Here is a 25,234-nt window from a genome sequence, read left to right as displayed (position 1 = left end):
AATTGACATTAAAGTTGACTCAAAAATCATTAAAATAAAGATTTTAGATATATTACACTTGTTTTAATTGATATTTTTCATATATTTTAAATCAGAATTTCAGACTAAATATTTTACAATTTTTTTTTGAATTAAAAAATCAATTGTGAGACAAATAAATAAGATAAAAGGCTGATAATTTATATACGTAATAGTGATACATTTGGCAACAAATCTACAAAATTTGAAGCAATTTAATCATTGGTTTCTCGTTTATCGCATTTTTTTGCATTTTTTGCCAGCACTGTAACTAAATTTATATACAGTAGTAATCACTTCTAGTTTATTCATTGATAAGTCTATTATTTTATTATTTCATAGAAATTTTCTTTTAAATAAAATTGTTTTTAAAGGATGAAATGAAAATAAAGGAGTTCATTTATCCAAAAGTAAATTGAGAACCACCACCACCGGGAGGTCTCAAAATACTAATAACAAAGTTTGGATTAATATTTGATTAACATAAATTAACGTTATCATCAAAACGACATAACTCTCTACTCACCGACTTGAAGGTTTAACAGAAGAACGTTGCGGTGGTGGATTACCTCCATCGTCACCCAATTCAACGGATGATTCGATCTGAGATTTTCCTCGTCTTCTTGAAGATCCTGTTATGGAAGAAGTATCATGTTGCGAATCATCATCGCCTCCAATAGAGAACTGAGAAACATTCTTATTTGAATTGAACCTGCGGTTAGTATCTAAAAAAAAAAAAATTTGCTTGTTAATATCAAACTTAAATTACTAAGTTAATAAAATATTAACATATTTACTTACTATCTTCGGAAGTGGTATCACTATCACCAAAAAGCGAAGATGTTTTACCACCAGTGCCTCCAGGTTGATTGACGCGACTAGTATGACGCTTGCCACGTTGAACAACTGAAATTTTTAAAAAGTATTTAATGATCAAACTTAAATTATATAATGATTAAATGATGTATTTACTTACTATCCTCATGGGCATCACTTCTCATATCATCGAAAATAGTAGATTTACCGCCAGTACCGCCGGGTTGATTGACGCGACTAGACGTATGAACAGGTCGACGACCAGCCGGTTCTATATTTATTGTTTCATATTAAATTATATAATTTATTTTTTTCTTTTCTTAAAAAAAAAATGATTTACCAAACTTACGGTTAAGGTTCATTTTCCCAATACCAGCAGACAAATGATCAGTTTTACCAAATGGATTGAGATGAGCAGATGATATATCGCGTATTGCATCAACTTGTCTATCACTAACAATAGGCCAAGAGTTCTTATCGGAAATTCTGTATGATATATTGAATAGTTAATTATAGTGACATATTATATTTTGCTGCGTGATAATTCAAATATTTACAATCTAAGTTGTTTCAAAGCAGATGCTTGATCCCAATATACACGCTTTTAATTATGATAAATAAAATAAATTATGATTAATAAGATAAATGAGAATTTTACATAAGTCACAAAGATCATAAAATAATTAAAATATCATGTTACGAGATAATCACATACTATGGAAGATATTCTATCACCTTCAAATGATGCAGAAGTAATCTACGATATGAAAAATAAATTAATATCACGGTCAGCTAATATGTACTACATAAAAAACAATAATCTTAACATAGAACTTACGGTAGGAATTACAACTTGATTTTCAATCGTATATCGACTATCAACGCCTGGTACGAGCCAAGCACCATCGCCACTAATAAAATTAATCGTAGTTTCCGATTCTTCAACAACAGAGTTTTCTCCAATAGTTTGGATAATCACTTTTTCTTTTACACTAATTATGCGAGAGTCATATGCTGTAGAAAGAAACTGCCTAACAGCATCATAACCTCTTGCACCAGAAGCAGTTGGTACGAAAACAAATGAAGCATTGTCAGTGAAATGATCACCATCACGTTGCTTTTTGTATTGTTCCCAAACTTCTCTAATAGCCATTCGTATTGAATATTTCGCGTGAAGTAATGTGAATAATAAATAATATATAAATCGTCGTATTTGCTAAGAAGTTTAAGTTTTCAATTTAATAATAGAAGCCTACAATTCTTCAAATAAAAAATACGCGTCCTCGAAAAAATGAGTTAAAATTACTTTTCAAGACAATGGAACATATTATATTGAACGTATAGTTGCACTGAATGAACATAAATATGGCATCTCATTTTCACAAGTACAAAACCAAATTGAGTGATTCGTCCTCGTGATGCTACAAACTTTTGTACATAGTTTATATTTATCTAGTCTACAATCATTTAATTTGAACCATACAGACTACATCTTTTCTATTAATGAATACTTGTTAAAAAAAAGAAACTCAAGAATGCAGGATAATAATAAGATTTTAACAGACAGACATTAAAGATTTATGATTCCTTTCCTTCTTCTTGTTGCTAAATTAAATTATAATTTAATAACGTACATATTAATTACGTTGCAAATTTTATGAAATATAATTACCAATAGTTGTTGTTGTTCTATAAACCAGGAAGGCAAATTATGAGGCAAAGTGATTAAATCCATATCAAATAACTCGATGAATTGTTCATTTACGTAACGAACTTTATTTCCTGCGTAACTTCGATACTTTATTAAATAAAATAACAGATCATTTTTTATAATTTGCAAAAATAATTGAATTGCCTAATATAACAATTTTTACCTCAGCAACAATTGAGCTAAAATTCCAATTTTGTAATTTACGCAAACATCCAACAAATGTTCCAGTTTCGTGGATACCTGACCTTTACATGCATTTATATTTCAAACTTCATAATTCAATAAAGAAAATAACAAATGAAAACAAGTTTTGTATAAATATTACGTGCACAGAACAAGTATTGGATGATTTCCAACATCCAATGCCATTTCCAACCCATCCTTTATTAATTCTTCACTAACAGGTCGCCATCCGAGATTCGGTTTCCAAATACTTAGGCCTAAATGAACCTTTATAACGTAATATTAAGTAATAAAAAGAATGCAAAAAAAAGAATTGGTAAAAAATTACCAATTTAATATTGTTTTCCTCCAAGAAGTTCAAAACAGCACGAGTAGGAACTTCGGGAGATAATACAAGAGCTGTTTTCAGTTGAAGTGCTTTAATAAAAGAAAAATGAGAGGGGTGTAACATATCCGAGCGATATACGCCCTTTTCAATAATTCCAAATTGTTCAGGTGGAGTCAACATTTTGTAAAGAAAAAAAACTATTGTCTATCGGTGACCAATCTGCCAATCAAATCTATCATCACCCCAAATTTTTAGGACCCTTTTTTTTTCGATTAACATATTCTATTTTTTTATATCGAGAAAAAAAGTTTTCTCCTCTTTCAAATATCGCAAAAACTGAAGGTTAGTGTGATTTGTAATAATCCATCCCGGGCAAATTCATCATCGTTCAGCAGATTTTTTTTACTTTTACGACTTTGTTTATTCTATTGAATATAGAACAGTTTATTTTTGTTTATTAAGAGTTGCGAGAATGACGACGGAATCTGTACAGACTTATGGTCGTAAAGTTAGTATTAATTCCATTTCCACATTTCTACATTTCTTTATAACTTCATATAAAATAAGAACATCATGGTTATGATTAAATTTATCATGTTAGATATTTAATTGATTTATAATGAGAATGATCAAGATCAATCCTACTTTTATTTTCGTATAATTAATTTCATTAATTTATTATATAGAAAACTGCGACCGCTGTTGCACATTGTAAACGTGGTAAAGGCCTTATTAAGATTAATGGGTCTCCAATTCATCTAGTTGAGCCAGAAATTTTAAGGTTCAAGGTTTACGAACCTATTTTAATCTTGGGACAAGAAAAATTCGCTGGTGTAGATATCAGAGTTCGAGTAAAGGGCGGTGGCCATACCTCCCAAGTTTATGCTATCCGCCAGGCGATTGCAAAAGCAATCGTTGCCTTCTATCAAAAGTATGTAGATGAAGCTCAGAAAAAGGAAATCAAGGATACCCTTATCCATTATGACAGAAGTTTATTAGTTGCTGATCCTCGTCGTTGTGAACCAAAGAAGTTTGGAGGTCCAGGTGCTCGTGCACGGTATATAATGTTTATTTATTGCAATTATTATTATTTATTTGATATATTTATTTTATTTACAATATTTTCTTTTTTTTTTTTTTAATTTAAATATTTAAATAGCTATCAAAAATCCTACCGTAAATATATTAAATTTACTATATTCCTGTTTCGTAAATACATTAATTAAATTACTTATCTATTTTTTCTGTAGGTTAATCTTAATTTTACTTCGATATTCTTAATTTTCAATGTTATATAAATAAATTATCAAAATTGTTGCATTAATTATGAAAAAATTTTATCACGCCGCAGTTAATGAAATTTTTTTTTTATAATAATTCGATTGGACTATGGCTTATAATTTATGAGTCATAATTATTCATATTAAAAATCAATAATATAAATATTCCCAGAAATGGTCGGGCGACTCTACGGGTCACTAAAAAAAGTTGCGTCGCGGTTCGTATATGCTCGAGATCTGCTAAATTTGAATACAGTAAACCTTACGTCGAGCATTATAAGTTCTTTAGCTTCTAAAAGTATAAAAGAACGCGGTTATAATTATTCGGTGAACGCGAATAAACCATTATTAATGAGTTTTAACCCGGTGACACCTGTTCCTCAAGTTAAGGGAGCAGATTTAGAGAATAATAAATTAGATTCGTTTCGTAGCTTTGTAGCATCAATAGTTGCTGAGTTTTCTGGGATATCAGCTGATAATATTTTAGCAATATTAGAAGTCCCGAGAAATCCTGAACATGGGGATATTGCCATTGCAGTTCCTAGATTGCGTGTACAAGGAAATCCAGCACAAATAGCCCAACAATGGGTAGAAAAGGTAACATTTATTGATTGCTTATATATTTTTTTTGTGATTTATTATTTGTTAATATATTTCTTTTTTTATAGTTTTCTCCTAATGAATATATTACTTCATGTACTGCAACAGGACATTACTTAAATTTTAAGATCAATAAATTACTCCTTGCTAATATTCTTCTTGATGATATATATAAACGAAAAGAAAAGTATGGAACAAATCAGTCAGGAGCTGGTAAAAAAGCTCTTGTAGAATTTAGTAGTCCAAACATCGCGAAACCATTTCATGCCGGTCATTTGCGTAGTACTATTATCGGCAACTTTGTTAAAAATGTACATGATGCAAATGGCTGGGAAACAATTGGTTTAAATTATCTTGGAGACTGGGGTAAACAATATGGTAAACTTATTTAATGAATATTCTTTGTGTTCGCGTTTTTGAACATTACATGTTTTTTTAACATATAATACGTATATTATTTACCGATTTAAGGTCTTTTGGCTGTTGGGTTTGAAAAATATGGATCTGAGGAAGATTTACTTAATAATCCTATTAAGCATTTATATGATGTATATGTGAAAATTAATGTAGGTTTTCTTATTGAAATTTTATTAGTTTTAATATAATTGTGAGATCTAATTTATTTATAAATTATAGGAAGATGCTGATAAGAATGAAACAATAAATGATCAAGCTCGTGCTTATTTTAAAAAAATGGAAGAAGGTATGTTGAATTAAAATTTATTTTTTTTAGAAATAATTATTAATATTTTTTTTGATATATTTTCAGGTGACGAGGCGGCACTTTCTTTATGGAAAAAGTTTAGAAATCTCAGCATTGAAAAATATAAGGATACATATGCCCGCCTCAATATTAATTTTGATATTTATTCTGGCGAATCTCAAGTGAGCAATGAAAGCATTAATCGTGCTTTGGAGATATTAAAAGAGAAAAAAATGTTACAAGAATCAGATGGTGCATTAATTATTGATTTGAATCAGTATAAACTGGATGTTGCCGTTGTACAAAAGAAGGATGGTACTACATTATATATTACTAGAGATATTGGAGCTGCTATAGAAAGATATGAAAAATATAAGTTTGATGCAATGTATTATCTTGTTGCTTCACAACAAGATTTACATTTAAAGCAGCTTTTTAAGATATTAGAATTAATGGGCATTGAGTGGGTAGGACGATGTAAACATATTAATTTTGGTATGGTTAGTGGGATGAGCACTCGTAAAGGAACTGCAGTTTTTTTGGATGACATTTTAGAACAAACTAAGGAGTCTATGCATGAAGTAATGAAGCAGAACGAAAAAAAGTATTCACAAGTTGAGAATCCTGATAAAGTAGCGGATATAATTGGTATTTCTGCGGTAATGATTCAGGATATGGCCGCTAAAAGGTAATGATCGTAATTAATAAGTTATATTCACTTGATAATTATATATTTAAAAATATCTTTATTTAGAATTCGTAATTATGCATTTAATTGGAATCGAATGTTTTCCTTTGAAGGTAGGTACGCACGACTTAGTGTTTTTTCCTTATAAGCTCATACTAATATATTAAAATTTATTATAGGGGACACTGGGCCGTATCTTCAATATGCTCACGCTCGTCTTTGTTCAATAGAGCGAAACTGCGGATTTGGAATTAATCCTAATATTGATATTAGTCTTCTTTCAGAAAAATCGGCATTAGATCTTATCGACATGGTTGCACAATATCCTGATTTTGTCAAAGGTGCATTGAATACTTTAGAACCTTGTACGATTGTAACATATGCAATGAAGTTAAGTCATACCATATCTGTTGCTTTAGAGACTTTATGGGTCGTTGGACAAAAAGAACATAAAGTAGCAGAGGCTAGACTATTAATGTACTGGGCTAGTCGGATAACGCTCGGGAATGCCCTTAAGTTATTAGGGTTAAAACCATTAGAGAGAATGTGAACTATTAATTATTAATCAAACAGATTGTAATTTGTATAAGACAATTGTTATATTATTAAAATAATAATAGATTACAAATTAATGAAGTATAATAAATACCGCAGTAAGCATCCGCAGTTAAATCCGCAGCGGTTATATTCAATTTTTTATTGAGTGCGCAATTATCCACGTGATTTATAGGTATTCCTCTTAAATAAGCAATAAATAATTCTGGCAGAATTTATCGTCAAATTCCAGCTGTGATTACTTGTTTTGGGGTTGCTTATTTTCGGAGAATATGATATTAGAACAATTTTATGACAAAAAATTTTTTAATACTGCGGAAGATTTCGTATTTGATATAAAAAGGTGGATCGTACAATACTCATACGAACAGTACCTTTCACTTGGTCCCATCCATCCTCTTTTTATCTCTTTGGCTAATTTATCTGTTGATTATAATGGTAAGATATCACACTCGAGTTTTCTTTTTCATTATAATATTATTTACAATTTAATTTTTTGTGCGGAAAATGTACTCTTCATTTCTTAATATCATATAAAAAGAAATAGACTATTTCATCACACTGACTATTTTCTCTTAATTTTTTTGTTTGATAAAAATGTTTATTAGGTGAACTTTACAGTCGACCAAATTCGCGGTCTTGTATGTATAAATTAAAAAAAGTCTTTTTTGCATTCAATAAAATATAAAATATTAAAAAGAGCAAATTATTATAAAAAAAAAAATTAATCGTCTGAGTATCATTGAATTCAAATGAATTAGATGGATCGGGCTACCAACGTGCGCAATATGTCTGTCATCGCACACGTTGACCACGGAAAGTCTACGCTTACCGATTCCTTGGTATCTAAGGCCGGTATTATTTCTGCGCAGAAAGCTGGTGAAGCACGTTTCACAGATACTCGTGCAGATGAGCAAGAACGTTGTATCACTATTAAATCTACGGCAATTTCAATGTATTTTGAATTGCAAAAGGATGACTTAGCAGATGTAAAACAAAAGACTGATGGTATCATCAATTTCCTTAAATTTGAGATTAAATGCTAACTTAGAATTACTAATAATATTTTTGTTATCTTTATTTGATCAGGTAATGAATTCTTAATCAATTTGATCGATTCTCCCGGACACGTAGACTTTTCATCTGAAGTAACAGCTGCCCTTCGAGTTACTGACGGCGCCCTAGTGGTTGTTGATTGTGTTGAGGGTGTATGTGTACAGACTGAGACCGTCTTGCGTCAAGCTCTTACCGAACGAATCAAGCCCGTAGTAATTATTAACAAAGTTGATCGTGCCTTGTTGGAATTACAGCTTACAAAAGAAGATTTATATACTGTTTGTATATGAAGTTAAAATTTTTTTCCTGTAGTTCTTTAATACGAATACATATATATTTAATTATATATATCAATTTGTATTTAGTCTTTCCAACGTACAATCGAATCAGTAAACGTCATCATTTCAACTTACTTCGATAAGGCTCTTGGTGATATTCAAGTTTACCCTGAAAAGGGTACTGTTGCTTTTGGATCCGGTCTTCATGGTTGGGGTTTCACTCTTCGCCAATTTGCCCAACGTTATTCTAAAAAATTCGGTGTTGACAAAGAAAAGATGATGCAAAAACTATGGGGTGAAAACTATTTTAATACTAAAACAAAGAAATGGACCAAACAACCAACGGCTGTAAATGATAAAGGCGATTTATCTGAACGTGCTTTCTGTACATTCGTTTTGGATCCTATCTTTAAATTATTTGATGCTATTATGAACTTTAAGAAGGAGGAAGCTACAAAAATGCTCGAAAAGTTGGAAATTACCCTAAAAAGTGAAGAAAAAGAGTTAGAAGGGAAACCCCTTCTTAAGCTCGTAATGAAAAAATTCTTGCCTGCCGCAGAAGCTTTACTAGAAATGATAGTAATTCATCTTCCATCGCCTGTAGCTGCTCAAAAATATCGTGCTGAAATGTTGTACGAAGGTCCTGCTGATGACGAGTGTGCCATAGGTATACGTGATTGCGATCCTAATGCACCTCTTATGTTGTATGTATCTAAAATGGTACCGACATCTGATAAGGGTCGCTTCTATGCCTTTGGACGTGTATTCTCGGGAACCGTTAAATCTGGTCTTAAAGTTCGTATCCAAGGTCCAAATTATCAACCTGGTAAAAAAGACGATTTGTTCGTTAAATCTATTCAACGTACAATTCTTATGATGGGCCGTTCTGTTGAACCTATCGAAGATTGTCCAGCTGGCAACATCATTGGTCTCGTTGGTGTCGATCAATATTTACTTAAATCCGGTACTATCACCACCTCGGAAGCTGCTCATAATTTGAAAGTTATGAAATTTTCAGTATCACCTGTCGTCAAAATTGCTGTTGAAGTGAAGAATGCAAACGATTTACCTAAATTAGTTGAAGGATTAAAACGACTTTCTAAATCAGATCCTTGTGTTCAAGTTAGTACTTCTGAATCCGGTGAACATATCGTAGCCGGCGCAGGAGAATTACATTTGGAAATTTGCTTAAAGGATTTAGAAGAAGATCATGCTCAAGTCCCAATCAAAACTGGTGAACCAGTGGTATCTTATAGAGAGACTGTCCAAGCTGAATCATCAATAACAGCTTTGTCTAAGTCGCCAAATAAACATAATCGTATATTTATGAAAGCTCTACCAATGCAGGAGGAACTTTCTAATGCTATTGAAAACGGAAAAATTACTCCACGTGATGAATTGAAGGCACGTGCACGTCTTCTTGCTGAAGAATTCGGTTGGGAAGTTACTGATGCTCGTAAGATTTGGTGTTTTGGTCCTGAAACTATTGGTGCAAACTTGTTGGTCGATGTGACTAAGGGAGTCCAATATCTTAATGAAATTAAGGACTCTTGTATTGCTGCCTTCCAATGGGCTACAAAGGAGGGCGTTTGCGCTGAAGAAAACATGCGCTCTTGCCGGTTCAATATTCTTGACGTTGTGTTACACGCTGATGCTATCCATCGTGGTGGTGGCCAAATCATCCCTACTTGTCGTCGTGTTATATATGCAGCAGCTTTAACAGCTATTCCTGGTCTCTTGGAACCTGTTTTTCTTGCAGAAATACAATGCCCAGAAACTGCTATGGGCGGTATCTATGGAGTCTTGAATAGACGTCGTGGCCACGTTTTTACTGAAGAACAGCGTCCTGGTACTCCATTGTACAACGTAAAAGCTTACTTACCCGTAAGTGCAAGTTTTATTGTAGTAATTTGTTTATATAAATGTGTATTTGTAATTTTTAATTTAATCTAATTTTTTAAAATGTTTATGCTGTAGGTAAATGAATCCTTCGGTTTCACCGCAGATCTTCGTTCAAACACAGGAGGACAAGCTTTCCCTCAATGTGTATTCTCTCATTGGCAACTTATGAATGGAAATCCATTAGAAGCCGGTAAAGTAGCAGATATTGTAAGGGGAATAAGAAAGAGAAAAGGACTCAGCGAAGAAGTATGTATTACATTTCATTATGTCGAATGTTTATGTTTTTTTCATTTACGTGATCATATTCAAATTAATAATTAAAATTTATAGATTCCTAGCTTGGATAAATACCTTGATAAGTTATAAACACGTGATCCAATCATTTTGTGCCCAAATTTAAAAATGTAATAGTGGGTTAAATAAATATTAATAATTATAAACATTTTATTTAAAAAAAAAAATTTCCTTTTAATAAATGTATTTGCGAAATTTCATTTTTATTTTTTTACCTCGTGAAAATATTTAAAATTCTAAAATACAAAAGGGGCGTGAATTAACAAAAAAAGTGTAAAATCTTCTTGAATAAAAAATCTACTACACTATTAATTATTAATATGATTTACATCCTTGATATATTTAATGAATCCATCCTTTAATATGGCCATCTTTCATTTGAGGTTCTAGAAATCCGCGAAAAATTATTATTGGTTTGTCATCACTCGCGTAAGATGATATTGTACCTTGCAAAGATTGAGATGACGGTTGTGTATTAGAATCTTGAATTTCCCAACGAGCACCATAACCTTCCGAATTACGAATTTCAAAAACGCGTGTATCATGCTATAATCGAATACTTGGTAATTTTAGTGAAATTATGAAATGTTAAATGAATTTTTGCTCAACTTACCACCATTGAATGCAAATTTATCCATGCGGCATCCATTATAATTTTTGCCAAAATTCGGTTAGCTTGCTCATTTTTTTGTTTTTCAGCTAAAATTAAAATTAAAAATTGAATCAATTTTAAATATGATTTATCCTTATAAAGCAAATATAACTTACTTCCACTACAAGTTCCCCAAAAAGAATTTGAAAGATCTCTATGAAAATGTTTAGAAAAAGCTTTAGCACCTACGGTAAGAAAATTATTTGCAGCCGAACCTTTAATTCGTGGCTTGGCATTCTTTTTATTATAACGCTTTGTAAAAGATTTTATACAATCATTCAATGAAGGAGGTAATTGATTAGATGATCCTGCTGTAGTACGTAATCCTAAAAATGTATTTAAATCTTTAGGATCTAAAAACGTAAATAGAAATTCTTGAAGTATCTCTTTATGCGATTCATTAAATAGTGAAGTTGAAATTTGAGGTAATTCATTTGTTATACGTTTAATTTCATCTTCTATTTGTTCCAATCTAGACTTTGATTAATCGAAAATGTTTTTTTTTATACGATTAATTTCCGTTCAACATATACGTTTTATTAAAGAGTTCAGAAAATTTAAAAAAAATTTACCTTGATAAATTTTTATTTTCTAACATAGATAACTGACTTGTTTTAAATTCCACTGGAAATTTACCATTTTCAAAACATTTGTAAAGCAATTCTATAAATGCTAAATAAAATGGTCTTTCAATGATTCCATTTTTAAATCTTGAATTCTGATTTCGTTGTGGAATATTTATACAATCAAATAAATGTGTTGTAATTTCGTCAAATTGCTGTTCATTCTGGATAAAATAAATTTAGTAATTTAAGTACAAAAGCATAAACTAACAAGGATTTTGATAAAAATAAGTTATACTTGATTTTCTTCTCGCAACAATTCTTTACACAGTGATGGCCACGATACGAGATTATCCGAATTCTCCTGTGCTTTATCATGTAAAAGTTCTTTTATTATTTCGGAAAATTTCATTTTTTCGAAAAACCAATTTACTATATTTGTTTGTGTATCATACATTTTTTAAAATACTTGTATCACGTGCATCGTGCGAAAGTAAAATATAAATATGATCATAATTTTATTAATTTTTTTTTTGTTACAAAGAAAAATAAAATTATTTTTTTATTCGTTAAAAGCATTATATCCATTTTTATTATTGTTACGTGCTCTTCTTGCACGAACACCTTCACGTAAAAGATCCAAAACTTGAATTGTAGTTTCCCAACTAATACATGCATCTGTAATAGACTGACCATAAACGAGATTGGATGGTCCTTCTACTGGAAGATCTTGACGACCTAATAAAATATGTGTGAGATTGGAATTGAAGCAAAGATTTTGAAAATTTTGCATTCATTACCTTCTTTTAAATGGCTTTCAATCATTACACCAACAATATTATGTCCTGTTGGAGATGATTTTAATTGTTCGGCCTGTTAAGTAAAGAAATTGTCAGATTAACTTAATGCCTCAAATTCCTTAAATATTACGATTCCCAAGTGGCAAAGTTGAACTTACGATGTCTTTAGCCACATCAACTTGACGACTGAATACTTTTGAACTGTTTCCATGACTGCAATCAATCATTATGCGAGCAGGTAATTTTTCTGACTCTAATTTTTGAACCACATTTTGGACGTGCTCAGCTGAATAATTTGGTCCTTGGGCGCCACCTCTTAGAATAACGTGACAGCTTTCATTACCCTAATGTACAAAAATTAAAAGTTTTAATCTAAGTTAAAGGTAAAGAGGTTAAAATAAAAATATTTACATCTGTTTCCACAATTGCACTTAATCCTTGTTTTGTGACTGATAAAAAGTGATGCCCGCTGCGGGCTGCTTTTATGGCATCGACAGCAATCCCTATGTTTCCGTCAGTTCCTATGAAAGGAAAATTTTTTTCAGAAAATTTCCAATTTACTTTTTTTTATTATTTTTATTATATTATTCATTTATACCGTTTTTGAAACCAACGGGAACAGATAAACCGGAGGCAAGTTCACGATGAACCTGAGATTCTGTCGTTCTCGCTCCAATTGCTCCTTATATGAAAATCAATTAAACATAATTTCAAGTTAAGCGAACAAAAACATTAAAATTCGATTAAATATCTCACCCCAAGATACTAAATCTGCTATATATTGAGGAGTAATTGTATCAAGGAATTCGCATCCGCATGGAATACCTATTTTATTCTATTTAAAAGTTAATAAATTTATCACATGATACCAATATAAAGTCAAAATGAGTCACAAAAAAAACCGCGTACTATTTCTAACAACAAATTACGAGCAATACGTAATCCTTTATTGATTTGGAAGCTGAAAAAGTTAAAATTGGTTTAGAATTTAGTTTAATCTCGCTGTTTGATATAAATATGTTTACTGTCATGTACCTATTGTTTAAGTGAGGGTCATTGATTAATCCTTTCCAACCCACTGTGGTTCTTGGTTTTTCAAAATAGACTCGCATGATAATGAAAAGTTCACTAGCTTCAGAAGCATAAGCCTTTAATCTTCCGGCTAAGTGCATAAGAATAACGAGATTTTGATATAATTAGTAACTTTTACATAAAGACTAAAAAAATGGGCAAGAATTACAATTATGAACCATATTCAATAGCAGCTCTGACGTCGTGTACAGAACAAGGGCCGACAATTACGATCAATCTATCGTCTTGTCCTTTTATAATGGCTTCGGCAGTTGCACGACCAATTATAACACTCTGAGCTGCTTGTATTGTCAAAGGTAGATCTTCCATCAAGATTTGAGGTGGAATAAGAGGTTTAATTTGTTTGATACGTTTATCATCAAGCTCATTAAGAGCTAAGGAACAATTAGAAAAACTAGATTAATTTTTTAATCGTAAATTTTTTTTAAAAAAAGAAAATTCATTAATTTATTCCTATGAACACACCATCGCGAACAGCCATTCTGTTATTTTCTGACATATTTTATTTTAATATTTTTAAGTATATTTTAGGAAAAAAAAATTTATTAGATTTCAATGTAAAAAATTTCATCATTTAAATAGATTTTTTTTAATTAAGATAAATTTTTTTTAGATAAACCTGATAACAGAACAATATTAGATTATCGACAATTTATGAGTCATATTTCGTGTTCATCAAAATCGTGTAAGCCTCCCATAGCCACCATTTATGAATTTTTTTTACTATTAAAATTCTATAGAAAGCAACAGTATAAAATTTACCGAAAAAGGTCATTTTCATTTTTTGTGAATTTTTAGTCATTACCATAATTAGTATTATCATATAAATTAATCTATCACCATTGACAAAGTTTAATTTTCTTTTTTCGTTACTAATCATTTTATTTATATTTTTGAAGATTATTTTTCAAAAATGGTATTTTATTTCCAATTAATCTATACTTATTACATTCAATGGCCATATACTTAATACTTTCATTTAAAATTTCCAAAAAAAAATTGATTTGGAAAAAATCTATAGCTGCCACTTTCTTTGTTAAACACAGCTCAAGGACACCCTATGGTAACATTTTAAAATAGAGTCGATGATCTACCAAATTAATTTGATCTAATCTTTCTTTATATTGATTAGTTGGTAGAATTAAAAAACGGGGAAACATTTAATGGTCATTTAGTAAATTGTGACAATTGGATGAATTTAACTTTACGTGAAGTTATACAAACCTCTCCGGTAAGATCGTTTGAAAAATTCATATAATTTTGATCCAAAAAATTAGAACCTTATCTTAATTGGGCATTTCATTTATTTGTAAACAGGAAGGAGATAGGTTTTGGCGATTACCTGAATGCTATATCAGAGGGAATACGGTAAATATTACTATTTTTATTGAAATTTATATTCCGTATTGACTTCATTGTTTTGATCTTTATTAAATTAGATTAAATATTTGCGTGTACCAGATGAGGTATGTATTGTATTTAATTGATTTAAAATGGTTTCTCTTAATCATTATTTAATTATTTTATTTAATATTTCAGATCATGGAAATGGTAAAGGAGGATACTTTACGACAAAGACCAGGGCCAAGCAGTGGAAATCGAGGACGTAAGTAGTTCTAATCGATTGAATATTCATTATTATTCTTAATCTAATTATTTATATTAAAAAAAAAAAAATTTAATTGAACAGGTGGTTCTCGTGGTGGAAATACTGGTAGAGGTTTGTCCTTTTCGTCGCTAATTTTTTTTTTATTAAACTAATTAGCTATTTTTATAGGAGGAAGCAGAGCCGGAAGCTCTAGTGGCCGTGGAGGAGGTAGTGGTGGCGGTGGCGGGAGAGGAAAATCCAAGAACCGATAACAGTATCATATTTATATTATGCCGGTAATTTTAGAATATATAAGGATATTGATAAACATAATATAAAATTAAAGCTATAGTCAATGAGAGCCATAATGACAAAGGGTTCAGTAAAGAAAATGGGGAAGAATCTTTAATTAATTGCATAAGAATTTCTTCTAGAGTATTAACAAAAGCTTCCAAAGAAAATATTTTTTGAACATGTTTTCTTCCTTGATCTCCCATATTGTCACGATCATATTCACCATTAATAAAAGAAGCGATTGCTTGTGAAAATGCCATAGGAGTAGATGAACAAAGGAGTCCTGTGATGCGATCTTTTACTGTTTCCTTTGGACCACCATTATTAATTGCTATAACTGGCAAACGAGCATACATTGCTTCTACAGGTACAATTCCAAAATGTTCATTTGATGGAGTATATAAAAGACATAATGCTTTTGAAAGCAAATAAGTTCGTTGTGGTTCATTAAAAGAACATAAGAAAATGACTTGAGAATTTTCTGAATTTTCTGGTAGTAATTCTGCTGAACCTGGCATTAATGTAGAAGGCTTTAGCTCTAGTTTTGATGCCTCTTGATATAACTCTTTATGATGATCCACATTTTCTTGGACACGATAATCGTATCCACCAGCTATAACTAACCGTAAATTATTAAATTGATTGGCTGATATTAAATTATCATCGCGTAATTTTGCAAAGGCGTGAATTGCAAGTATGATATTCTTTTTTCTTTCAAATCGATTAATTGATAATATAATCTTTTTCGATCTAAAAAAGGGATGAATTGTTTAATATTCTTAAAAGAAAATAAATGAGTTCTAATACTTACGTTTCTAATATCTCAACAGATTTATCTTTTAAATCAACTTTTTTATCGTATGAATCAAAATGTATCCCCGGATAAAGCACTCGTGGTGTACGTTTTATATGGGGAAATGATTCATGAAATATCTTTGCAGTAAATTTACTATTAACTACTATACAATTCGCCATATCTAATAAAATGGGTAATGAATAAATAATGCAGTACAGTATATAGCCTAATTCCGGATAAAAAGTCTTACCAGTTGTCAATTCTTCTATTAAATCAACCGGATATCTGTAAATTTTTTTTATTAATGATTCTCTTTGTGTTAATAACTTATCAGGAAAATGGCAATAAAATAAAACCTGTTTATGAGAATTAAAAGAATGTGAATGATTTTTTTTAAATCTTAAAAATAAATTGCTATACACAGTACCTTTGCACCAGTCAATCTTAATAATGGCACACTTGCGGATAACTGGTCCACAAATATAACGTCATATTTTGCTCTATCCCAAAATATCATCGAAAGGGTCAAATGAATTTGTCTTAATATAGCACATATAATATAAAATGACCCAAAGAATGTACGTGGTATAATATAATTTCCGCGAACTCGGACCTCAAGTGTATCATTTCTGGTTTCCTCAAAACAATGTGTTGGGTCGTGGTGAGAAGTGTAAATAACGACTTGATGACCTTTAGTTTGTAAACCAACAGCTGCGTCGACTACTAGTCGCTCTGCACCACCTATTATTATAAAAATAGTTTAATAAGTTAAAAACTAAAAAATTCGAATGATATATACCTATTCCAAGGTCCGGATGCACGAAAGCTAACTTTAAAATTTGTGAAGACATAATTTTTGTATGGGCGAGAACAAATTTTTGAATCTAGGATAACAAGTTTTAATCAAGGTGACACTAACACTAAATTAGTAAAATATATCTAATAAATTTTAAAATTATATAAATGTATTAAAAATTTCTTTTTTTTAAAAAAAAATTTATACAATGGAGGTATTTTATCTTCTTTAACTTATTCTCTGTTCTTTTTACTTTCCTACTTTCTATCTTTCTCATTCTCTTTCTGATATTTAACTCTTAACAGCATCCTCCAAATCAGGTTTACTTTCGCGTCAAGCGTCATAAATCCACAATATTTTTACCGGCTAAAACAACTGATAAAATATTAACATTAAAGAAAAATATTATAAAAATATTAGATTCCGAAAAATTAGATTCAAAAAAAATAAAATTACTGATATCCACAGATGATTCTGAACCGCCACTTTCTTATTCTTCTCTGGATAGAGATGAAGATACTGTTGCTCAATCAGGGTTAAAAGATGAGCAGGTTCTATTTTTATGCTTGTGGGATGATAATTTGGGTATGTTTAATGAATTCTTTAAGAATTTCTTTGTTCTTCTTTTAACTTTTTTAATTATAAAAACAAGATACTTGTTCGACTGAGATCTTATTTAACGAGTTAAAATTTAAATGATTAATATAAAAGGCCAATGGGAAAATGTTTCTGTGGAATATCCAGATCCTTATGACGAAGCTGTTGAGGATGAAGATGAACCTATGGATGAGGATGATGAGATGAATGAAAAGAATGATATAGATACTATTTTGGAAGATGGAAAAGGAAAAGCCAAAGCTTAGAAAAAATACTGGATGGTGGAAATAATGTAAATTTTTTCCAAATTAAAATTCCCATAATTCTTTTTCATATTTTTATGTATATGTGTCTAAAAGAAAGAATTCGTGTCGTAAAGTGAAATGTAATATGCCGAAATGTAATATGAGAATTTCTTTAAGATTATTTTATCCAAAATAATTTAACTTATTCGCTAATACAATTAAATTCTTAATTTACTTTTGTATCATTTTTACTTTTCGAATCGCGCTTTAAAAATAATTAAAATCATTAAAATCGTTCTCAAGACATGACGCGCTAGTTCGATATTATATTATGTGTACGTAATGCAACAACTACCAGAATTTGTTAGCCAATAAGAAATAAATATTTTTTTACATATATAGTAATGATCTAATTATCAGGAAAATCCTTTTTTTTTATTTTGTTGATAGGTTGATAGTACATTTTTGAATTTAAATCTTTAAATGCCCTCAGCAACGGATTCTAAACATGTTATTATAGGCCTAAGAATAGGCCAAAGTTATTCTAGTATCGCAATCATTAATAAGGTACGTCGTATACACTTATGTTTTTAAGTATTAATCGGGTAGAATTAAAATTTTTCAAATTTTTCAAGGATGGAAGAGCAGATTGCATTGCTAATGAGGACGGAGAACGTCAAATACCTACAATGGTAGCATTTTCCGGTGAAGAAGAGGTGAGTTATTTAAAGTTGAATCAAGTAATAGTTAATTGTAATTTATCATAAGCTTTTTCTTTATTTTTAATTAGCTTACTGGAACTCAGGCTAGAGTACAATTACTAAGTAATGCAAAAAATACAATTACTCAGTTTCGTAATTTTATCGGGAAAAGGTATTTTTATTCCACGTCTTTTCTTTAGAAGTTGTTTCAATTTTATTTATTCCATTTATTTTATAAGTTATGAAGAATGTAAATCAATAGCAAATGCAGGCACAGCACAATTAGTTGACAAAGATGGACAAGCAGCATATAAAGTGGAATTTAAAGGAGAAACAATAGTAACAGTACAAGAAGTATGTACAAAGTATATAACAAGCTTAAGAGAAAGTGCCGAGAATTTTTTAGGTCAATCGGTTACTGGAACTGTATTAGCAATACCAACTTATTTTACTGAAGAACAAAAAGATTCATTAAAAATAGCAACAGAAAAAGCAGGATTGAGAGTATTACAATTAATTAATGAACCAAGTGCAGCAGCATTAGCATATGAATTAGGATATGTCGCAAATAGTGGACAAAAATTAATGACAGTTAATAAATATGATGATAGGACCGATGTTATTGTAGATTTAGGATCTGATAGTTTAGATGTTTCAGTGATGTCAGTTAGATCAGGAATGTACACTGTACTAGGAACAACTCATGGTCCTGATCTTGGTGGTGCTGCTTTTGATGAATTATTAGTAAAACATTTTGCTAGTGAATTTAAAAGAAAAACTAAAATTGATATTATGGATAATAAAAGAGCTTTAGTTAAATTGAGAAATGCTGTAGAAATAACAAAGAAAACTTTATCTTCTAATTCAACTGCCCCTTGTTCTGTTGAATCTTTGGCTGAAGGAATTGATTTTCATGGAAATATAAATAGGACAAGATTTGAAATTATGGCAAATAAATTATTTTCTAAAAATTTGGAAATTATTTCCGAGGCTTTAAAGGAAAATGGTCTCGAACCTCAATCGATTGACGAAGTAAGTTAATTAATGAAAGTTTTTTAAAATTTTATTGAAAATAGGTACGCGAAACCACCCCAGAACAATTTTGTTCTTTCTTTTTAACAGATTTCTCTTACTATTATATAGGTAATTCTTTGTGGAGGAGCTTCACGTATTCCAAAACTTCAATCGAAAATACGTGAAATGTTCGTAAATCCTTCTACATTAATTCGTCAAGATTTTGAACCCGAAGAAGTTGTAGCATATGGATGTGCATTTCAAGGTTCATTAATCTCGAATTATGCGGACACATTAATTAATGACAGTATTAACTCTTCAACAACTTTTACACCACACTTGTTAAAATCAATTGGAATCGTAAATGCTAAGCAAGAATTTATAACATTGATACCAGAAAATACTCCTTTACCAGTTCGTCGTAATTTTACATTTTCAAATTATTTAGAAAATCAGAAAGAAATTTATATCACTATTTGGGAAGGTGTACAAAAACACCAGGAAGATGAAAAAAAAGCCGAAGAGGAAAAGAATGATGAAAAGGAGGAAGGAGAAGGAGAAATTAAGATACCACAACGTCCTATAAATGTACCGGATAAATTATTGGCTGAAATGGTTTTAAAAAATTTACCAGAGAAAAAAACTAACGAATTAAAAATTGATATTACTATTGAGGTGAATATAGACAATAAGTGTATAATTATGGCAAAAGAAATTGCTACTGATAAAAAATTAGAAATTGTAATTGAGGGTAATACAAAATAAAAAGCATATAAAATAATTTACTAAATTCGATTATTCCGTGTTTTTGCAAAAATACATTGATCTATCCGTATACCCGTAACCCGTATGACGGATAAGCCGATATCGATGGCTGGGTTGTCCGGATATCAATCCGGTTAATCCGGTTAGCTCCAAGTTATCCTTAAAACGGTGTAATATTCAAAAAGGAATATTCATATATGGATAGAATAAAGTGGCTGATTAGCCGGATAGACCCATCTACATTTTTCGCTTTAACATTTTTAATTAAGAATAAGTACAAGCAGCAAAATGAGGTCGATATTTATTTATTTTCTCGCTGAACTTCATCAACGTAATCATATCCAGAATTTTCAGTTACTAATTCGGAAAAAGGATCTCCAGCATCAACATCCAAAACTTCTTCATTTTTATTTAACGGTATAACTAATTTCTGAGCATGTAACATCATACGCCAAGTATCGGTATAATCCATAATTTGTCTTTCATAATGCCAATCGCCTACAATAGGATGATTTAAAAATTGACAATGTAATCTTAATTGATGTCTCCTGCCTGTTATAGGGTGAAGTCTAATTAATGTTACTTGTATATATTCTGAAGGTGAAAGTGGCGGTGTTGTTGATGAGGATGGCGGTAAAGAAGAATTAAAATATCCTCGACGAAGGACTTTTATTTCTGTTTTTGAGGACTTTTAAAACGTAAGAATGAAATAGTTCGAATTGAAATAAAATATATAACTTTTGATATATTACCTTTCCTGGATTATCTTCTGTACCAATACACATTCGATATCTATTATTTGGTACATCTGCAATAGGTTGTTCAACCACATAACTAAGAAAAAAAGAATTAATACGAGATCATCCTTTCGTGTTTGTTCTTTTAAAATTTACCTATCATTTTTCATCCAACCTCTGACGATAGCTAAATAATACTTATCAACTTTACGTTTAGCAAAAGCAACACTCGCTATACCAGCGGACTTTTTTGTTAATGCTAAACAATAACAACCTGATGTTGCATGATCAAGTTGATGTACATTTCTTAATGGTTTTGGTAAATTTGGAATTTGATTATAAAGAAGGGATAAAACTATATACATAATAAATAATATTGTATATTCCTTTAAAAAAAATGTATAAATTCGAAATTGAAAATTTTTTTTGATTACCTGTATGTCCTTTCGACGTATCACCATCAATCCTAACATCATAGCTATATACTGGAGTTAATATTAATTATATTAATTAAAATAGCATTAATTTTTCATTACTTACGGTTTATCTATAACCAAGAATTCTTCATTATGAAATAGTATCTTGATTTTTGGTATTTCATAATATTTAGCTATATCATTATTCTTATTAACATCGATTTTAAACCTTTGAGTTTGTTCACGTTTATTCATTTTTGAAGCATTGTGAAAATTTAAAATTTCTCAATTTTTATCGACCCGATTTTGAGTCACGTTTTTATAACAAATAAGGTGATTTCTTCGTAAATCATTAAGTAGCTTTATACAACAGCAATTTCAATTTAAAGAGAATAAATTATTCGATGTCTCAAAATTCCCGAATATCGTCGGTACTATCTTCAAATGAGACTCGCTTAATTAAGCGTGTTTCGATTGTAGAAAGGAATTTGAATAAAACAAAAGGAGCAGAGGTAAAAAAAGCTTATGTTCGAGTTTTCAACATTTAATTGTTCTTACTTCTTACTCTTTTTAATTTATAGGTTGGGCTTGGAGCTTTTGCGTTTCTTTTTTCAGAAATGCTACAGTATGCACAAAAAAGAGTACATGGGATTCAAGATCTTGAACGCAAGTGAGTTTTTAAAGGAAGTTTATCTGTCAACAATCAATTACAATTATCTCACTAATTACCTAATTAATTAACGAAAGATTGAATGATTTTGGATATCGGGTAGGAACTCGTCTATTAGAATTAATTGTTTGGAGAGATAAAAATAGTAAAAGGGAGACACGTGTTTTAGGTATATTATATTTTATTCATACCACGGTTTGGAAAACACTATTTGGTAAACAAGCAGATACTTTAGAAAAGAGTACAGAAAATGAAAACGAATGTATCCTTGATATTATTATAAGGTTTTCTTAAATATTTAAATAATAATTTTATATATCTTAACTATGAGGACAGATATGATTTCAGATAATGATCCTTTGATAAGTAAGTATATTTCAGTACCCAAAGAATTATCTGAATTAAATTGTAATTCGTTTCTAGCAGGAATTGTTGAAGCAATATTGGATGGGGCTCAATTCGTAAGTTAATTTTTTGATTAAATTTTTTTCCTTAAATATCTAATTTTGTTTATTTATTTAGCCTTCTCGAGTTACTGCTCATACGCTGCCAATTGATGGTTTCCCCTTACGCACAACTATATTTATCCAATTAGACAAAGAAATTTTACAAAGAGAGGATCAACTCAAATAAAAGTCTATAGACCGACTATTTAATGATTTTTTAGGAATTTCTTTATGTATTTTTTTTTTTAATTTTACTACAAGAAAATTAAATTAAAATTATTTTTGCTTCTTTGTTCCAAGAGAAGCACGCTTTCCTTGACCTGTAAATACAAATTATAAATTGATATAATTCAATGTATATAACAAGTTAAAATAACTTAACATACCTTTCTTTGGAGCTCCTTTACCACGTTTCTTTCTTTTAGCAATTTCTTCTAGTCGTAATTTCTCTTCTTGATTAACTAATTTCATACCCGGAAACGTATCAGTAATTTTACGTAAAGTTATTATTCTATGTGGATACCACCCTGTTATGGTAGATCCAATGAGTCTTTTGCGAAGTATTTTATTTCCAGTTCTTTCCCCTGTTGGATTATATACATTATTAAATATTTTAGCGGATAATTGTGCTAATTGTGACAAGCGCGTTTTACTTGGTATACTTGGTATTATTGAAGCCATTATTTTATAAACAGATAACTATGATTTCAGTTTACAGTATGATCATCAAGATTTCGCGAGTAAAATTAAATTTATCACATGACTTCTATCTCTAAAACATGTCTTCGACTCGAAAGTTGACGCGACTTAATCCTAAGTTAGGCAAAAAAACAATATATAAACTCAATAGTTTTCCGCGTACACCAGTTAATACAACAAAAGAATTGTTTAGTCGTACTGAACTTGAGTTAGTAGAATGTTGTAATTTTAAAGTCGAAACTGCAAGAAATATCCAAAAACGAGCTGCCAAATGGATCGTACCGGAATTCGTATCCGTATGATATCACGTTTTTAAATTTAAATAACTTTATATATGAAATAAATAAATAAATAAATATTTTGATTGTAATAGGTGTTGGATATGATGACAGAAAATAATTCACCATTTTTGGCAACTTCATTAAAAGGGTTAGATGAAGCTTTAAGTGGTGGAATACCATTTTCTTCCATAACTGAACTTGTTGGTCCAACTAGATCTGGTAAAACACAACTCTGTCTGACACTTTCAATGTTAACGACATTACCAGAAACCATGGGTGGACTTGGAGGAGGAGTGTGTTACATTGACACCGAGCGAAGTTTTAATGCGGATAGGTAAAAAGCGAACAACGCGTAAAAAAACCAGTTTTTTTGGTTATTTATGCGAAAATTTGTTTAATTTAGATTAATAGTCATAGCTGAGAACCGATTTCCTCAGTACTTTGGTAAAGATGAACGAGGTCAAGCCAATCTTGATAAAATGACATCATCCATCCATAAAATGGATATCACGTCTTCAAAGGAATTAACAAAAAGGTAAAAAGAAACTGTTACATCAAAAATTTTACGCTTATTAAAGTTATCTTCTTTTTCTAGATTGGATGAGCTTCAAGAATTCATAATTGAAAATGATGTTAAATTATTAATAGTAGATTCGATTGGATCTCTTGTTAGAAAAGAATATCAGAATCCTGTAAAGAAATGTGGTTGGGGAGGACCTTTAATGGAAAGAAACGATATATTACTTCAACAGGCTTCAAAACTGAAGAATTTATTAATTTTAAAATTTCGATTTGAGTTATTTTTTTTTTTTCGTGTATATGCGATTAAGACGTAATTTCTTTATTCGTAGATATCTAGCTGAATCGTTTCGTATACCTGTAGTAGTAACTAATCAAGTAATCACCAGAAATCGAAGTGAAACGGTATTACCAAGAGAATGTTTCCGTCCAATAAAAAAATCACGCGAGGAAGGTATTTTTTCTTTTTTTTGTTAAAAAAAATGAAAAATAAAAAAAAATAATTGATTATTTTTTTTAAAAAAAAATTGCGAATAGGGCCAGAAGTCACAGCAGCATTAGGAAATACATGGGCACATTCTGTTACTACACGTATAATGATGAATAAATTTCACATTAGAAATTTATCGAATTTGAAGTTTACAATATTAAATGATTTATTTCCGCCAAATTTACAAGAATTAACAATTGTAAAATCACCTATTGCTGCAAATATTACAATTTATTATACTATTGAAAATGAAGGAATTGTGGAATTTGTTTATTCGGAAAACATAGAGAAAGAGGATAAACGACAACAAGAGGAAGAAATTGGTCCTATGGAAGAAACTGATAAAAGTGACGCGGTTCCAAGTCAATCGTTGGATAAAAAGAAAAGAAAGTCTGATGTTGCTGAATGGTTTATATCAGCATTGTGGGCGTAATATTGTAATAATATATGTATTATGTCACCTATCTGTTTTTTTTTAATAAAATAATGTTGATTAAACTTTCGATTATATAAAATTTTTTGATACTTATCTACCTTTTTGATTTAGTTATAAACCATTAAGCTAATAAATAAATTGTACTTTTAAATGTTTTAACGAATCTGAATTGTAAATAGTTGAATATACCATTGAACAACATAATTTTATTTACATAATATATAT

General features: G+C 30.2%; 15 protein-coding genes across 18 annotated transcripts; 8 read left to right on the top strand and 7 right to left on the bottom strand.

Moving 5' to 3' along the window:
- Nucleotides 1-418: 418 nt before the first annotated feature.
- On the bottom strand, nt 419-2,167 carry OCT59_005225 (uncharacterized protein; the record flags this gene model as incomplete). Its single annotated transcript, XM_025319743.2, has 8 exons — nt 1,673-2,167; nt 1,550-1,591; nt 1,392-1,435; nt 1,184-1,320; nt 995-1,105; nt 820-924; nt 545-743; nt 419-467 (listed from the first exon to the last, which is right to left on the bottom strand). The coding sequence occupies exons 1-8, from the start codon at nt 1,985-1,987 to the stop codon at nt 419-421; spliced, it is 1,002 nt and encodes a 333-aa protein (XP_025172988.1). The 5' UTR covers nt 1,988-2,167.
- A 130-nt stretch (nt 2,168-2,297) lies between these two features.
- On the bottom strand, nt 2,298-3,236 carry OCT59_005224 (uncharacterized protein; the record flags this gene model as incomplete). Its single annotated transcript, XM_066138231.1, has 7 exons — nt 2,298-2,331; nt 2,404-2,439; nt 2,507-2,523; nt 2,609-2,632; nt 2,709-2,790; nt 2,871-2,995; nt 3,057-3,236. 7 exons carry the CDS (start codon nt 3,234-3,236, stop codon nt 2,298-2,300), a joined length of 498 nt encoding a protein of 165 aa, XP_065997394.1.
- A 126-nt stretch (nt 3,237-3,362) lies between these two features.
- On the top strand, nt 3,363-4,405 carry OCT59_005223 (40S ribosomal protein uS9). Its single transcript, XM_025319745.2, has 5 exons — nt 3,363-3,398; nt 3,500-3,564; nt 3,743-4,113; nt 4,216-4,232; nt 4,307-4,405. Exons 2-5 carry the CDS (start codon nt 3,529-3,531, stop codon nt 4,309-4,311), a joined length of 429 nt encoding a protein of 142 aa, XP_025172990.1. The 5' UTR covers nt 3,363-3,398; nt 3,500-3,528; the 3' UTR covers nt 4,312-4,405.
- Nucleotides 4,406-4,510: 105 nt separating this feature from the next.
- OCT59_005222 (uncharacterized protein) lies at nt 4,511-7,018 on the top strand (the record flags this gene model as incomplete). The annotated part of the gene is made up of 7 exons (XM_025323304.2): nt 4,511-4,933; nt 5,005-5,314; nt 5,408-5,502; nt 5,573-5,639; nt 5,706-6,327; nt 6,394-6,440; nt 6,507-7,018. 7 exons carry the CDS (start codon nt 4,511-4,513, stop codon nt 6,875-6,877), a joined length of 1,935 nt encoding a protein of 644 aa, XP_025172991.2. The 3' UTR covers nt 6,878-7,018.
- Nucleotides 7,019-7,254: 236 nt separating this feature from the next.
- OCT59_005221 (Elongation factor 2) lies at nt 7,255-10,749 on the top strand. Its single transcript, XM_025323305.2, has 7 exons — nt 7,255-7,320; nt 7,491-7,523; nt 7,644-7,890; nt 7,972-8,216; nt 8,304-10,100; nt 10,194-10,364; nt 10,449-10,749. Exons 1-7 carry the CDS (start codon nt 7,318-7,320, stop codon nt 10,482-10,484), a joined length of 2,532 nt encoding a protein of 843 aa, XP_025172992.2. The 5' UTR covers nt 7,255-7,317; the 3' UTR covers nt 10,485-10,749.
- On the bottom strand, nt 10,602-12,039 carry OCT59_005220 (uncharacterized protein; the record flags this gene model as incomplete). The annotated part of the gene is made up of 5 exons (XM_066138230.1): nt 10,602-10,958; nt 11,026-11,111; nt 11,181-11,536; nt 11,637-11,851; nt 11,926-12,039. The coding sequence occupies 5 exons, from the start codon at nt 12,037-12,039 to the stop codon at nt 10,755-10,757; spliced, it is 975 nt and encodes a 324-aa protein (XP_065997393.1). The 3' UTR covers nt 10,602-10,754.
- Nucleotides 12,040-12,113: 74 nt separating this feature from the next.
- Nucleotides 12,114-14,076, bottom strand: OCT59_005219 (uncharacterized protein). Its single transcript, XM_025319746.2, has 10 exons — nt 13,985-14,076; nt 13,678-13,893; nt 13,463-13,589; nt 13,337-13,388; nt 13,184-13,262; nt 13,026-13,109; nt 12,839-12,948; nt 12,586-12,771; nt 12,428-12,500; nt 12,114-12,365 (listed from the first exon to the last, which is right to left on the bottom strand). Exons 1-10 carry the CDS (start codon nt 14,016-14,018, stop codon nt 12,190-12,192), a joined length of 1,137 nt encoding a protein of 378 aa, XP_025172994.1. The 5' UTR covers nt 14,019-14,076; the 3' UTR covers nt 12,114-12,189.
- A 130-nt stretch (nt 14,077-14,206) lies between these two features.
- On the top strand, nt 14,207-15,658 carry OCT59_005218 (uncharacterized protein). 2 transcript variants are annotated; one of them, XM_066138228.1, is made up of 9 exons: nt 14,207-14,289; nt 14,419-14,435; nt 14,541-14,582; nt 14,652-14,750; nt 14,837-14,887; nt 14,959-14,985; nt 15,059-15,125; nt 15,210-15,233; nt 15,297-15,658. In XM_066138228.1, the coding sequence occupies exons 2-9, from the start codon at nt 14,433-14,435 to the stop codon at nt 15,377-15,379; spliced, it is 396 nt and encodes a 131-aa protein (XP_065997391.1). In that variant the 5' UTR covers nt 14,207-14,289; nt 14,419-14,432; the 3' UTR covers nt 15,380-15,658. The 2 variants fall into 2 exon arrangements, with proteins under 2 accessions (XP_065997391.1, XP_065997392.1); XM_066138229.1 differs by having other exon boundaries at nt 14,207-14,435; nt 15,210-15,658.
- OCT59_005217 (uncharacterized protein) lies at nt 15,410-17,525 on the bottom strand (the record flags this gene model as incomplete). Its single annotated transcript, XM_025332360.2, has 6 exons — nt 17,450-17,525; nt 16,997-17,368; nt 16,625-16,938; nt 16,448-16,553; nt 16,213-16,378; nt 15,410-16,151 (listed from the first exon to the last, which is right to left on the bottom strand). Exons 2-6 carry the CDS (start codon nt 17,046-17,048, stop codon nt 15,410-15,412), a joined length of 1,380 nt encoding a protein of 459 aa, XP_025172996.1. The 5' UTR covers nt 17,049-17,368; nt 17,450-17,525.
- On the top strand, nt 17,159-18,140 carry OCT59_005216 (uncharacterized protein). Of its 2 annotated transcripts, none has more exons than XM_066138225.1 (3): nt 17,159-17,207; nt 17,299-17,578; nt 17,705-18,140. In XM_066138225.1, exons 1-3 carry the CDS (start codon nt 17,202-17,204, stop codon nt 17,854-17,856), a joined length of 438 nt encoding a protein of 145 aa, XP_065997389.1. In that variant the 5' UTR covers nt 17,159-17,201; the 3' UTR covers nt 17,857-18,140. The 2 variants fall into 2 exon arrangements, with proteins under 2 accessions (XP_065997389.1, XP_065997390.1); XM_066138226.1 differs by having other exon boundaries at nt 17,646-18,140.
- Nucleotides 18,141-18,297: 157 nt separating this feature from the next.
- OCT59_005215 (uncharacterized protein) lies at nt 18,298-20,342 on the top strand. Its single transcript, XM_025333358.2, has 5 exons — nt 18,298-18,402; nt 18,471-18,551; nt 18,626-18,708; nt 18,776-19,568; nt 19,680-20,342. Exons 1-5 carry the CDS (start codon nt 18,319-18,321, stop codon nt 20,313-20,315), a joined length of 1,677 nt encoding a protein of 558 aa, XP_025172997.1. The 5' UTR covers nt 18,298-18,318; the 3' UTR covers nt 20,316-20,342.
- Nucleotides 20,343-20,591: 249 nt separating this feature from the next.
- Nucleotides 20,592-21,732, bottom strand: OCT59_005214 (uncharacterized protein). Of its 2 annotated transcripts, XM_066138224.1 has the most exons (6): nt 21,593-21,732; nt 21,487-21,530; nt 21,209-21,407; nt 21,068-21,149; nt 20,899-21,003; nt 20,592-20,813 (listed from the first exon to the last, which is right to left on the bottom strand). In XM_066138224.1, the coding sequence occupies exons 1-6, from the start codon at nt 21,721-21,723 to the stop codon at nt 20,760-20,762; spliced, it is 615 nt and encodes a 204-aa protein (XP_065997388.1). In that variant the 5' UTR covers nt 21,724-21,732; the 3' UTR covers nt 20,592-20,759. The 2 variants fall into 2 exon arrangements, with proteins under 2 accessions (XP_065997388.1, XP_025172998.1); XM_025311316.2 differs by having other exon boundaries at nt 20,593-21,003.
- Nucleotides 21,733-21,833: 101 nt separating this feature from the next.
- On the top strand, nt 21,834-22,898 carry OCT59_005213 (uncharacterized protein). Its single transcript, XM_066138223.1, has 4 exons — nt 21,834-21,980; nt 22,050-22,138; nt 22,216-22,599; nt 22,661-22,898. Exons 1-3 carry the CDS (start codon nt 21,873-21,875, stop codon nt 22,430-22,432), a joined length of 414 nt encoding a protein of 137 aa, XP_065997387.1. The 5' UTR covers nt 21,834-21,872; the 3' UTR covers nt 22,433-22,599; nt 22,661-22,898.
- Nucleotides 22,418-23,298, bottom strand: OCT59_005212 (mitochondrial 37S ribosomal protein mS33). Its single transcript, XM_025330579.2, has 2 exons — nt 22,971-23,298; nt 22,418-22,904 (listed from the first exon to the last, which is right to left on the bottom strand). Exons 1-2 carry the CDS (start codon nt 23,263-23,265, stop codon nt 22,861-22,863), a joined length of 339 nt encoding a protein of 112 aa, XP_025173000.1. The 5' UTR covers nt 23,266-23,298; the 3' UTR covers nt 22,418-22,860.
- A 65-nt stretch (nt 23,299-23,363) lies between these two features.
- OCT59_005211 (uncharacterized protein) lies at nt 23,364-25,084 on the top strand (the record flags this gene model as incomplete). The annotated part of the gene is made up of 6 exons (XM_066138222.1): nt 23,364-23,579; nt 23,657-23,898; nt 23,968-24,099; nt 24,160-24,360; nt 24,416-24,537; nt 24,621-25,084. The coding sequence occupies 6 exons, from the start codon at nt 23,364-23,366 to the stop codon at nt 25,004-25,006; spliced, it is 1,299 nt and encodes a 432-aa protein (XP_065997386.1). The 3' UTR covers nt 25,007-25,084.
- Nucleotides 25,085-25,234: the final 150 nt, after the last annotated feature.

Source organism: Rhizophagus irregularis, chromosome 13, assembly GCF_026210795.1.
Source record: "Rhizophagus irregularis chromosome 13, complete sequence".
Taxonomy (NCBI): domain Eukaryota; kingdom Fungi; phylum Glomeromycota; class Glomeromycetes; order Glomerales; family Glomeraceae; genus Rhizophagus; species Rhizophagus irregularis.
This window is presented reverse-complemented; position numbering and strand designations above follow the sequence as displayed.